The 12,804-nt window shown below is 43.7% G+C and overlaps 1 protein-coding gene across 7 annotated transcripts in view; it reads left to right on the forward strand.

The window, feature by feature from the left end:
• Positions 1 to 12,804, forward strand: part of pde8b (phosphodiesterase 8B) — a 291,793-nt gene that overhangs the window by 239,294 nt on the left and 39,695 nt on the right. For all 7 annotated transcript variants that reach the window (XM_048527658.1, XM_048527659.1, XM_048527660.2 and 4 more), the window contains 4 exons: positions 1,911 to 1,965; positions 3,998 to 4,049; positions 7,728 to 7,805; positions 9,022 to 9,095. In XM_048527658.1, the coding sequence (XP_048383615.1) occupies positions 1,911 to 1,965; positions 3,998 to 4,049; positions 7,728 to 7,805; positions 9,022 to 9,095 (259 nt within the window). The remainder of the gene's footprint in view (positions 1 to 1,910; positions 1,966 to 3,997; positions 4,050 to 7,727; positions 7,806 to 9,021; positions 9,096 to 12,804) is intronic.

Genomic DNA, 12,804 nt, shown 5'->3' on the forward strand with positions numbered 1-12,804 from the left:
CTGAAGAGAATGGTATCACTAGCAATAGCTTGCTCATGAGTATGATGGTCAGTCTAAGAAATTCCATGTCACTGGTCATGAGCTCTATGGGTTCTTGTGTCGCTAATGTGCCTGATCCTAGAGCCACATCTCTGACCACATATCTGGCAGTCTTATCCAGGAGGTGATATTGGCCTTTGGCCTTGAAATCACTGGCATTCCTTTCTGCAGATCCTTTTCTGAACTTCCCCTTGGCAACAGGTGTTCTCAGGAATTGTGTCCCTTCATATAGGAGCTTCCTCAAAGTTGGTTTCTATGGAGTGAGAGCATTAACGTCTATGTTGCATTTCTTGACGTACAATCATCAAGTTTTGTAGGCAACACAAAAATAAGTGGGAATATAAATTGTGAGGTTTGTAGACACAGAGTCCATAAAGGTATATAGACAGATCAAGTGAATAGGCAAAAAATTGGTAGATGGAATATAATGCAGGAAAATGTGACCTAATGCATTTTGACAGGAAGAAGAGGAGAGTTGAACATTATTTAAAAAGGGAAAGGTTACACAATGCTGCAGAACAGGGGGATTTGGTGTCCTTCTGCATGAATGACAAAATGTTAGCATAAGGATCAGCAGGTGAAAGGGAAGGCAAATGGGCTACTGTCTTTCTTTCAATGGGAATGGAATATAAAAATAGGCAGGTCTTGATAAAACTATACAAAGGACTCGTCAGACTACATCTGAAATGCTGTGATCAGTTTTGGGTTTCCTATTTAAGGAAAGATATACTGGCATTGAAGGTAGCCCAGAGAGGGTTCGCAGGTTGATTCTGGTTACATAGAGATTTTTTTATGAGATGTTGCGTATGTTGGGTTTGCACTAATTAGAGCTTAGAAGGAAGAGCAGTTATTGACACATGTACAGATTTTAGGGGGCCTGACAGGTAAGATGCTGAGAGTTTATTTACCCTTGTGGGAGAGTCTAGGTCCAGAGGTCACAATTTCAGAGTAATGGGGCCACCCAATTCAGACAGAAATGCAGATTTCTTTTTTTCTCTCAGAGGATAGTGAATCTGTGAAATTCTTTACTGCAGAGAGCTATCAAGGCTAGTTCATTGAGTATATTCGATACAGAGATAGAGTATATTTGAGGAGTATGAGATTATTCAGATTATCAGATCAGATGTGATTTTATTGAATTGTAGAACAGATTTGATGGACTGAGTGGCCTACTTCTGGTCCTATGTCTTATGGTCTAAAACCTGGAGAAATGGAGCTTACAGTTTAGTTTAAACTAATCATTTGGTAATAATCCTGTGGTAACAGACAGTAGGGCACAAATCCCAATGAGCAAGGGCTGTGCAAAAAATGTTAGCTGAACGTTAATGTGATCACTTTGCGTCTTCATTCAGAAATTCAGCCTTTGTATAGTTTAGCACAATTGTAGAACTCCAACAGAACTGTAGGAGTATTAATAAACACATTTTTGTGTGCAGAAAATATAGTTTAGAAATTACATCTCATAATATTAGCATGCTGACCCATAAGCTGGCATTAAACTAGTGAGTGAAGCAATTTCAGAGAAATGCATTAAGCATTCCAAAATTTAGATTTCTGATGGGAGAACAGCACACAGTAATTTAGAGCACAGTGTGTTGCATTGTGACAGGACCGAGTTCCGAGATGTTGAAGTATCTTATTGTGTTGTAATCATGGCGAAATGACTGAGGAACAAATAGATGGATGCAAATGCTAACAGTGCATATGGTTGGTAAAGAATCCAATGTTTGTCCCCTCACTGAATCATTAAAGAATATCTTAAATTATTGGTGTTTAGTAAACTGAAGAAGTGCCATATTTTATCCTCTATCAAATGTTTGGTGATGCTTCACCAGATTTGCAAGTGTAATTACTTTCTCTCCTATCAACAGGAAAATTAGGCATTTTGTGTCGATCAAGAAACTGTGTAGTGACAACAATAAACAGGTAAGATTACTAATTGCTGCTTTCTTCATTCTTTTCCACTGAAGGAATCAATTGAACTACATGTGGACTTTAACAGTGTTGATGAAAGCCATCATAGACAGTAATGAGGTTCTGTAGCTGTGTTATAGTGTTACTGTGCCTTACAGAATTTAAAATTGCTGATATATTTCTTTATAATTAGGTAGTTTTAACTGAGGTTTAAATAGTGAAACAATATTAAGCTCACATTCTCATCTTACTTAATTAATGTTGAAGCTGTTACAGTCACTCTTGAATTTCTAAGCAATTAGCTTGAACTGGAGTTTCACCCATGCAATGCTCCATTATACTCACTTGGCTCCACACTCATAATCATTGTGAAGCTCTGCCATTATGAATCCTGCTTTGTAATTGGATTTCTGTGGAATGTACCTTCTTCATATTTCTGAAGCAATGTGAAAGTTTGACAGGATGCGAGAAGAGAGAGCACTGGGGCTAGCAGGAAGATTGACAGCCAATTTAAGTCTTCTGTTCTTGGGAGTCCTAATTCTAATTCTTTTTTAACTTCTAATCAATTTTCTCTGTTAATTATCATTCCCTCCCCTCCTCTCCCTAAGTTTATCAATGGAATTTGTTGCCACCAATTTGTCACACAAAGTGAACATCCAGGAGAGATCACATGTCAGACATTTCAATTCAAGGCTGAAATGTTGTGGTGCAGGCTGGTGGTAGGGGCAGCTCATAAAATTGGATCCCGTGGTGGCTGTTATCTACCCATGTCTGCTGGCATTTGATTAATGGTCATTTAACCTACCCGATCTATGCCGTTCACAATTTTAGATATCTTAATTATGCCCTTTCTCAATCTCTGCTGCTCTAAGGAAAACAACTCCAGTTTATATAGCCTCTCTTCATAATTGAAACTCTCCAGCCTAGGCAATATCCTGGTAAACCTCCTCTCACCCTCTCTAATGTTATCATATCCTTCCTTTAATGTGGATCCCGTGACTGCACACAATACTTTAGCTGTGGTCTAACCATGTTTTATACAGTTCTAGCATAACCTCCATGTTCTCAAACTCTATGCCTAGGCGAATAAAGGTAGGTATTCCATATGCCTTCTTAACCACTTTATCCACCTGTCCTGATACTTTAAGAGACTGGTGTACATTCACACCAAGTCCCACTGATCCTCTTTCCCAGGTACTTCCCAGGGTCCTACATTCATTGTGTATTTCCATGCCTTGTTTGACCTCCCCAAGTACATCCCTCACATTTATCCAGTTTGAACTAAATTTGCCACTGATCAGCCCATCTAACCAGTCTGTCTGTATCCTTCTGTAATTTAAAGCTATCTTCCTCACTATTTATCACCCCTGTGAACTTACTGATCCACACAATTTTACCACTGAGGTCCTTAATGGGCCCTACTCCTTCACAATTATTCTTGTACTTTTTAATGTACCTCTTAATCAGGTTAGGATTTCCCATTATTTTCCCTGCCAGTATATTTTCACATCTCCTTTCAGATTGCCTAATTTCCTTTTACAAGAATCTTTTAGCTAGACTGGAATGAGGAATATCCTAATCCATATAGATCACGTTGGGTTTGAAGGAATCCGCACATACTTACTCGAGATTTGAATCCTATTCCTTGGTGGGCACTGACACAAATTATTCATTTAGTGCCTCAGCTATGCTTCTACCTTCACCTTGTTCTAGGATAGGAACACTTAATGCATATATTTGAAATTCTTTCAGTCAGTACTTTAACTGTTAAAACAGGTGACAAAGGAATTCCATTTAAGCATTAATTATTTATTTACTGATTTGTGTAACTCTCCTTGCAGTGTAAAACTCACACCTGAACCTACCCTAGTTTCCTACAGTTGGCATTTTAGACATTGTCAACAAATTGTCAACTTGTCTTTAGAATATGTCAAAAGCAGTCTGAAGCTGTGATCAGTGAGTCAGGTTTTACAGAATTGCTGTTAAGTCTTTAAACCTCCATCTTATTTGTGGTATTGATTTATTCCATTATTTAACCTATTAGTTTTACAATATGCACAGTGAGGACAAATATATGGAAGAAAATTCTCAATCAGGTAAGACAAGTCAAACTTTATTTTTCTCAGTGTCGGTACATGGTCAGTTCAGGGCTCACAGCTTTGCTGTGAAACCAGGTAGTGATTTGGTTTCATTCTAACATCCTTTATTTTTGTGTGCAAGGTTTTGCCATTTGGATTTCCCAACTGGACGTCAACCCAGCCTTGGCTTCGAGTTAGGTTAGGAAGCTCACCTTTGTTGCTACTGGGATCCTGACCCCAGATGGGGGAGAGAGCCTTAGTGTAGTCCAATTCCAGGAGTTAGAGTAGAGAAAGGGGGCAGGGTCCAATCTTTGGCCGTAGGGTGGGGGCATGTCCCTGCATTCCATCTGGTGCAGGTCTTTGTATGTGGAGGGATTTCTGATGGATTGGGGTGCGACCTTGGAGAACTGGGAGAAATTTATTGAAAGTTGTCAGTTTAAACATGCACGATTCTCCCTATTTAGGGAGCCATGCAAAACCTTGCTGGCTTCAAAGAAAGAATTCTATAAGAGCTTGATATTTTACTCAAGGTGAAATTACCTGCAAAATTAATTAGTCGTGCAATAAGATTTCCATCAATTAAAATTCATTGAAAATTGCAATACATTGCATACTGATGTATGCTAATTAGCAGAATTCAGATGTTAACACATAGATTAATCTGAATTTGAAAAAAAAGACACAAAGGAGAGCAAGTTCTTTAATAGCTCACAAGGTCTGGACAGAAAGAAAAGTTCATAATTACTTTAACCCATGTGATCATTATCGATTACAATAATCAAAAGTAGCATTGGTTAAAATAAAAACACTTTTCAATTAACCACATCAGTCATAGCCACCAGTAAGAAACAGAGGCAGACTTTCAGTGTGAAACTATGCAACAATTGACAACATAAAATGATGTAGAAGCTTGGAAATTTCTTTCACAAACAGCAATTAAAGTAGGTCGATGTGATAATGGGAACTGCAGATGCTGGAGAATCCAAGATAATAAAATGTGAGGCTGGATGAACACAGCAGGCCCAGCAGCATCTCAGGAGCACAAAAGCTGACGTTTCGGGCATAGACCCTTCATCAGAGAGAGGGATGGGGTGAGGGTTCTGGAATAAATAGGGAGAGAGGGGGAGGCGGACCGAAGATGGAGAGAAAAGAAGATAGGTGGAGAGGAGAGTACAGGTGGGGAGGTAGGGAGGGGATAGGTCAGTCCAGTGAAGACAGACAGGTCAAGGAGGTGGAATGAGGTTAGTAGGTAGAAGATGGAGGTGCAGCTTGGGGTGGGAGGAAGGGATGGGTGAGAGGAAGAACAGGTTAGGGAGGCAGAGACAGGTTGGACTGGTTTTGGGATGCAGTGGGTGGAGGGGAAGAGCTGGGCTGGTTGTGTGGTGCAGTGGGGGGAGGGGTCGAACTGGGCTGGTTTTGGGATGCGGTGGGGGAAGGGGAGATTTTGAAGCTGGTGAAGTCCACATTGATACCATTGGGCTGCAGGGTTCCCAAGCGGAATATGAGTTGCTGTTCCTGCAACCTTCGGGTGGCATCATTGTGGCACTGCAGGAGGCCCATGATGGACATGTCATCTAAAGAATGGGAGGGGGAGTGGAAATGGTTTGCGACTGGGAGGTGCAGTTGTTTATTGTGAACCGAGCGGAGGTGTTCTGCAAAGCGGTCCCCAAGCCTCCACTCCACATTAAGCAGAGGTTCACCTGCACATTTGCCAATGTGGTATACTGCATCCACTGTACCCGGTGTGGCTTCCTCTATACTGAGGAAACCAAGCAGAGGCTTGGGGACTGCTTTGCAGAACACCTCCGCTTGGTTCGCAATAAACAACTGCACCTCCCAGTCGCAAACCATTTCCACTCCCCCCTCCCATTCTTTAGATTATATGTCCATCATGGGCCTCCTGCAGTGCACAATGATGCCACCCGAAGGTTGCAGGAACAGCAACTCATATTCCGCTTGGGAACCCTGCAGCCCAATGGTATCAATGTGGACTTCACCAGCTTCAAAATCTCCCCTTTCCCCACCGCATCCCAAAACCAGCCCAGTTCGTCCCCTCCCCCCACTGCACCACACAACCAGCCCAGCTCTTCCCCTCCACCCACTGCATCCCAAAACCAGTCCAACCTGTCTCTGCCTCCCTAACCTGTTCTTCCTCTCACCCATCCCTTCCTCCCACCCCAAGCCGCACCTCCATCTCCTACCTACTAACCTCATCCCACCTCCTTGACCTGTCCGTCTTCCCTGGAATGACCTATCCCCTCCCTACCTCCCCACCTGTACTCTCCTCTCTACCTATCTTCTTTTCTCTCCATCTTCAGTCCGCCTCCCCCTCTCTCCCTATTTATTCCATAACCCTCACCCCATCCCCCTCTCTGATGAAGGGTCTAAGCCCGAAACGTCAGCTTTTGTGCTCCTGAGATGCTGCTGGGCCTGCTGTGTTCATCCAGCCTCACATTTTATTATCTTAAAGTAGGTCGATGTGTTGGTTTTGTTATCAAGTGCTATTCAAGAGATATGAGGCAAAGGCAGGCATATGGAGTTAAGTTATAGAAATGCCATGATCTCCCCAAAGGTGGAACAGGCTGAATGCCTAACTCCTATTCCTATAAGATCACCTGGACCCTTTAAGAGACAATCACCATTAGGTTACTGCTCCACTCCTGCTATTCTGCACGCCGACATTGCTCTGCTTTTCTGGCCAGGTGTTCTGATTCCAGCCGCTTCGTGAGTAGTAATCCAATGATGCAATGTAGCAGAGTAGCATCAGAGGGAAAACAAGCCTTACCCACTTTTTACAGCAGTAGCTGCTGTCAGGCAATTTTAATCATTCAGTGTGAATGTTAATGAATGGACGAATGATTGAATGGCTATGGTGGGTGAAGCAGGTTGGTAGAGTGGAACCACAGCAGGTGACTGAATTGCAAGTGGGTGATAAAGTGGAGGATTAGCGTGTGGGTACGTGGATCACAGCTTTGTAACATCAGGCTAGGAGCAGCTGCAGTGCGGTGCTAGTCAGTTTGTTTGGAAGATCAAGCTGAGTTTTGAACTATCTTTCAGTTAAGACATTTTACACCAAAGAGTAGCTCGGATTAAATGTTACTTCAGATGGATTCGGAGAATAGAATCATAGAATCCCCACAGTATAGAAACAGGCCCTTCGGCCCAACAGGTCCTCACCGACCCTCAGAACATCCACCCAAACCCATCCCTTAGAACCCGTCTACTCTACATACCCCTGAACACTACGGGCAATTTAGTATGGCCGATACGCCTAACCTGCAAATCTTTGGACTGTGGGAGGAAACGGGAGCACCCAGAGAAAACCCACGCAGACATGGGGAGAATGTGCAAACTCCACACAGACAGTCGTCCAGGGGTGGAATTGAACCCAGGCCCCTGTAATAACTTTGTAAATGTGTAAGCCATGATATATTTCAAATATATTTTTTATTATTTAGTGCTGTGTATTTCTCCAGTTGTCAGAAAAGGACAGCCCACTACATTGCATAGTCATTTTAAGGTTAAAAATATGACATTTCACTCTGAGTAAATTGATATAACCACTTGAAATTTCACATCCAATCTGTCGTCTTCCGTATGCTAACCCTGGGCTATTACAGACCCATCTGTTGCAACACTTGCTTGTTGGCTGAAAGGGAAAATCCAAATGGCTGTCATAATTTTCTTATTTCATAGATTCACAGTCATTGAGACATAAAGATAGACGGAAAGGTTCCATCGATGTCAGATCAATAACATCAAGAAGAAGTGATGGTATGAATGCATTCTTACAATTTTTACCTGGCTACATTTGCTGTAAAAGTGAGAATTATGGCTCTCATCACTACTTATACATGAAAAGCTCAGCAAGTTCAGATGAAGAACGGCAGATTCGCACTCAAAGGCTACCATCCAGATGTTGTAGTTCAAGTTGTGCAGCTTTGCTGTGAAACTGGCCTTTCAGTGTCTGTTTAAGGCATGGATGAGGAGAAATTTCTTTGCTGTAGAGGGGTGTAGAAACTGGGCTTTTGAGTATTTTCAAGATTGAGATAGATTTTAAGTCAGTAACGAACTCAAGGGCTATGGGGAAAAGGCAAGAAAATGGATTATTACAACTGCCATGATCTCATTGCAAACTGGAGCAGATTTGATGGACCAAATGACTTATTTTTGCTCCGATATCTTGTGCTCTTATCTTTGAAACGTATTGATTTGAGATTGCTGTATTTGTGGGATTGATGCAAACTTTTCATAGAAAGCTAATGTCTTGCCATTTCATGCCTAAGAACTATTTTAACAATACGGTAGGTGTTAAGCACTGTCAAACACATTTTCTAAAAATTAACGAGCATGGATTCTCATTACTTTACAATTTAGTTTTTGTTTGAGGTTTTAAAAGTGTAAAATATTATTGGTTGCTTTTTAATTTTGCTCTCAAATAATCCAATCTTCCTGCTCTCTCTATCTTTTCACTTTATGTTCCTAATTTGATATTGAATTGTAAATTACACGTCCTTCTCAGTCTGACTGCCATTTGTTTCATAACACTTCAGTCCGATTGTTTAAGGAACTAGAAAGTTATCTTGTTTCCTCACTGCAATGTTACCATCTCCCACTTATAGCAAGTTGCCTTGTAACAAGGTATAACGTTTATACATTGCCAGGTCAGGGCTATCTAACAACAGTTGGCCCTGTTAGAGCAAATTATGCGCTGTTGCATTTTCACTTGAGTAAATAAAATCAAAAATTTGCAGCAAATTATTTTTACAGAAGACAACCTTTATGATAAATGCTATCTCATATTTGTGTTGAAGATTTGAGTTATTGGAGAGATTTGTACTATTTTGTTGGTTTTATTGATTTCTGGATTAAAGCTCTAATCATCACATAACCTTATACCACAAAGTGCCTGCAATAGGCATTAAACAGCCTAAGCATGTTACCTATGTGAAACATCTGAGACCCCTTTCTTTGATATTCATTTCATCAGGGAGTTCATACAATCGACGGCATTCCTCAATGGCAAGAATTCATTCCATGACAATTGAAGCTCCAATCACCAAGGTAAATTGAAAAGCATTTTTTAAATATAAAGTTAACATTTCCATCCTGTGAACTGTTGGATATTTTTCATATCTTTAAAATTTAGCAGATAGGTCTGAACAGTGTAGACCAAACCTTACAGGGGTCTGAGTGAAGTGGGCTGTGGTGAGATATGTGGCAGAATTGGGCAACAAATGCGATGAAGCCTGTTGCCGCATCTAGATCATCTCACCCCACCTTTTATCATTTTCACAAGCAGCAGGGCAAGATTATTGAGAGCCAATAGCAAAATGCCAATGGATGGTTATTATTGATTTTTAAACACCTAGTTAGACTGCAACGTGCCTCATTAATATTCAGACTCCCATCTTACCAAACTCGCCAAACAAGTGAGATATCGGGAAACGAAATGGTGTACATGGCAGATTCAACTCACTGCTTACTCCGAACCACCTCCATATCGGTAGTGAACCCTGTGCACCAACTGAATGCATTCCTCCTCTATGGATATTTGCAGCTGTCATTTACCAAGCCAACATAAACATCCTGGCCTCTCTACTACCCCCGCAGAGTGCACTCTGGAAGGATGCACCTGATTGCTCTCTTAGTGCTCATTAACTTAGTGCCCAGCTGCTTGCTCACAGCCTCCCTTCGGTTAACACAATTAACGCAGTAGGAAGGTCATCTCCTGTCTGGAGCTGAGCAGGTGCCTGGTCTTCCAAGTGCCAGCGAGCCTAGGGTATTCATTCCTCACCCAACTGTGTAGCTGTCTTAGTGAGGTGCTCACCAGATTGTGAAGCAACTCTGTATGCCTCGGATCCCATTGAGTTGTCTGTATCTGTGCTGACAGTGATGGGGAGCAGGGTGAAGAAGGCAGCCTTACAAATGCTTCCTCTGAGGCCTTAGTACTTATATCCTCAGGGGAAGGGCAGTCCTTCTGCAGCTGGTCACTTCATTGCAAATGTATCAGGAGTCTTGTGGAACCTGCCAAACAAAGAGAGAGAAGACATTGCAGCCAGGGGTTCCAAGCAGTGTGCAGTGACCGAGAGGGATAGTAGAGGTTTATGGGAGAGTGGCAGTTGCATGCAGAGAGGTATTTAATCATTTGGTGAGAACCGGATGTCTCGACATCCTTGCGGAAGTGGCTCCTATCTTCTCCTGTGATGGCCAGGACTCCACTTAAAGGAGGTAAGGTCATAGATGTTGGGCACCTCGCCCCTCCCTCTGCCAGTCCTCTCATTTGCTCCAACCTGGTCAGCAGAACCTCCAGGCCCCAGTTAAAGAATCATGGGCCAATCTTCACCTCCTCTGCCATGTTCTAACTCTCCTCATGAATAAGCAGGGCAGCTTCACAATGCCAGTGTTCATCTGGGCGCACTGCAGCATTTTAAATGTGCCCTACCTTGAGGCAGATTCTGCTGACTGGCAAGTTGTTCAGAAAGGGCATGCGATAAATTGGGATGGAAGTCAGATCTGAGAGATGTCATTGGCTGTGGTAGGCATTTGGTGAGGCAGGTTTGATGACAACCCACTAGGGCTCTTGGTGAAAATTTTTTAGAAACCTCCTTGCAACTTGGACTTCATCAAAAAAATGTAAGTGCCAGCTGATAGATTCTAATATAAATACCATCTCTGAATTGCTTTGAAGTTCTCAATCACATAGTCATATATTGTATCATTTAAATAGCACAAATAAATATTGTGCTGAATCCAGCTAAGTGTAAAATTATGTTTAGTAATTTAATGCATTTCATGCTTAGCTTGTTTTCCATGAAAAGAAAAAAGATGAGCACAACTGGTTCCGAGAACAGGAAACCCAATTTTCAAAACATGAGACTGAAGTTATTCAAGATGTCAGTGTAATAATAGGAATACCCATGGCCAAAATCAATAGATGGCTCAGCAATGAAGGCGCCCTGCATCTCAGTTCTGTTTCTAAAGTCCCTGATAAAATTAAAACAATGGTGTACTGTGATGCCTGGTCTCCACAGGGTCATAAGCAGAGTCGCTATGCTTAGTCTCACAGATTTATGTCTTGCTCACCATTTTTAAAACCCACCCAATGCATTTGAATTCTGTGTGAGGCTGGATGAACACCGCAGGCCCAGCAGCATCTCAGGAGCACAAAAGCTGACGTTTCGGGCCTAGACCCTTCATCAGGGAGGGGGGTGGGGTGAGGGCTCTGGAATAAATAGGGAGAGAGGGGGAGGCAGACCGAAGATGGAGAGAAAAGAAGATAGGTGGAGAGGAGAGTATAGGTGGGGAGGTAGGGAGGGGATAGGTCAGTCCAGCGAAGACGGACAGGTCAAGGAGGTGGGATGAGGTTAGTAGGTAGGAGATGGAGGTGCGGCTTGGGTGGGAGGAAGGGATGGGTGAGAGGAAGAACAGGTTAGGGAGGCAGAGGCAGGTTGGACTGGTTTTGGGATGCAGTGGGTGGAGGGGAGGAGCTGGGCTGGTTGTGTGGTGCAGTGGGGGGAGGGGGCCGAACTGGGCTGGTTTTGGGATGCGTTGGGGGAAGGGGAGATTTTGAAGCTGGTGAAGTCCACATTGATACCATTGGGCTGCAGGGTTCCCAAGCGGAATATGAGTTGCTGTTCCTGCAACCTTCAGGTGGCATCATTGTGGCACTGCAGGAGGCCCATGATGGACATGTCATCTAAAGAATGGGAGGGGGAGTGGAAATGGTTTGCGACTGGGAGGTGCAGTTGTTTATTGCGAACCGAGCGGAGGTGTTCTGCAAAGCGGTCCCCAAACCTCCGCTTGGATTCCCCAATGTGAAGGAAGCCACACCGGGTACAATGGATACAGTATACCACATTGGCAGATGTGCAGGTGAACCTCTGCTTAATATGGAAAGTCATCTTGGGGCCTGGGATAGGGGTGAGGGAGGAGGTGTGGGGGCAAGTGTAGCATTTCCTGCAGTTGCAGGGGAAGGTGCTGGGTGTGGTGGGGTTGGAGGGCAGTGTGGAGCGAACAAGGGAGTCACGGAGAGTGTGGTCTCTCCGGAAAGCAGACAAAGGTGGGGATGGAAAAATGTCTTGGGTGGTGGGGTGGGATTGTAGATGGCGGAAGTGTCAGAGGATGATGCGTTGTATCCGGAGGTTGGTGTACCCGGTGTGGCTCCCTCTACATTGGGGAAACCAAGCGGAGGCTTGGGGACTGCTTTGCAGAACACCTCCGCTCGGTTTGCAGTAAACAACTGCACCTCCCAGTTTCGAACCATTTCGACTCCCCCTCCCATTCTTTAGATGACATGTCCATCATGGGCCTCCTGCAGTGCCACAATGATGCCACCCGAAGGTTGCTGGAACAGCAACTCATATTCCGCTTGGGAACCCTGCAGCCCAATGGTATCAATGTGGACTTCACCAGCTTCAAAATCTCCCCTTCCCCCACCGCATCCCAAAACCAGCCCAGTTTGTCCCCTCCCCCCACTGCACCACACAACCAGCCCAGCTCTTCCCCTCCACCCACTGCATTCCCAAAACCAGTCCAGCCTGCCTCTGCCTCCCTAACCTGTTCTTCCTCTCGCCCATCCCTTCCTCCCACCCCAAGCCGCACCTCCATCTCCTACCTGCTAACCTCATCCCACCTCCTTGACCTGTCCGTCTTCGCTGGACTGACCTATCCCCTCCCTACCTCCCCACCTATACTCTCCTCTCCACCTATCTTCTTTTCTCTCCATCTTCAGTCCGCCTCCCCCTCTCTCCCTATTTATTCCAGAACCCCC

The sequence above is a fragment of the Stegostoma tigrinum genome, chromosome 3, assembly GCF_030684315.1.
Source record: "Stegostoma tigrinum isolate sSteTig4 chromosome 3, sSteTig4.hap1, whole genome shotgun sequence".
In the NCBI taxonomy this organism is placed as follows: Eukaryota; Metazoa; Chordata; class Chondrichthyes; order Orectolobiformes; family Stegostomatidae; genus Stegostoma; species Stegostoma tigrinum.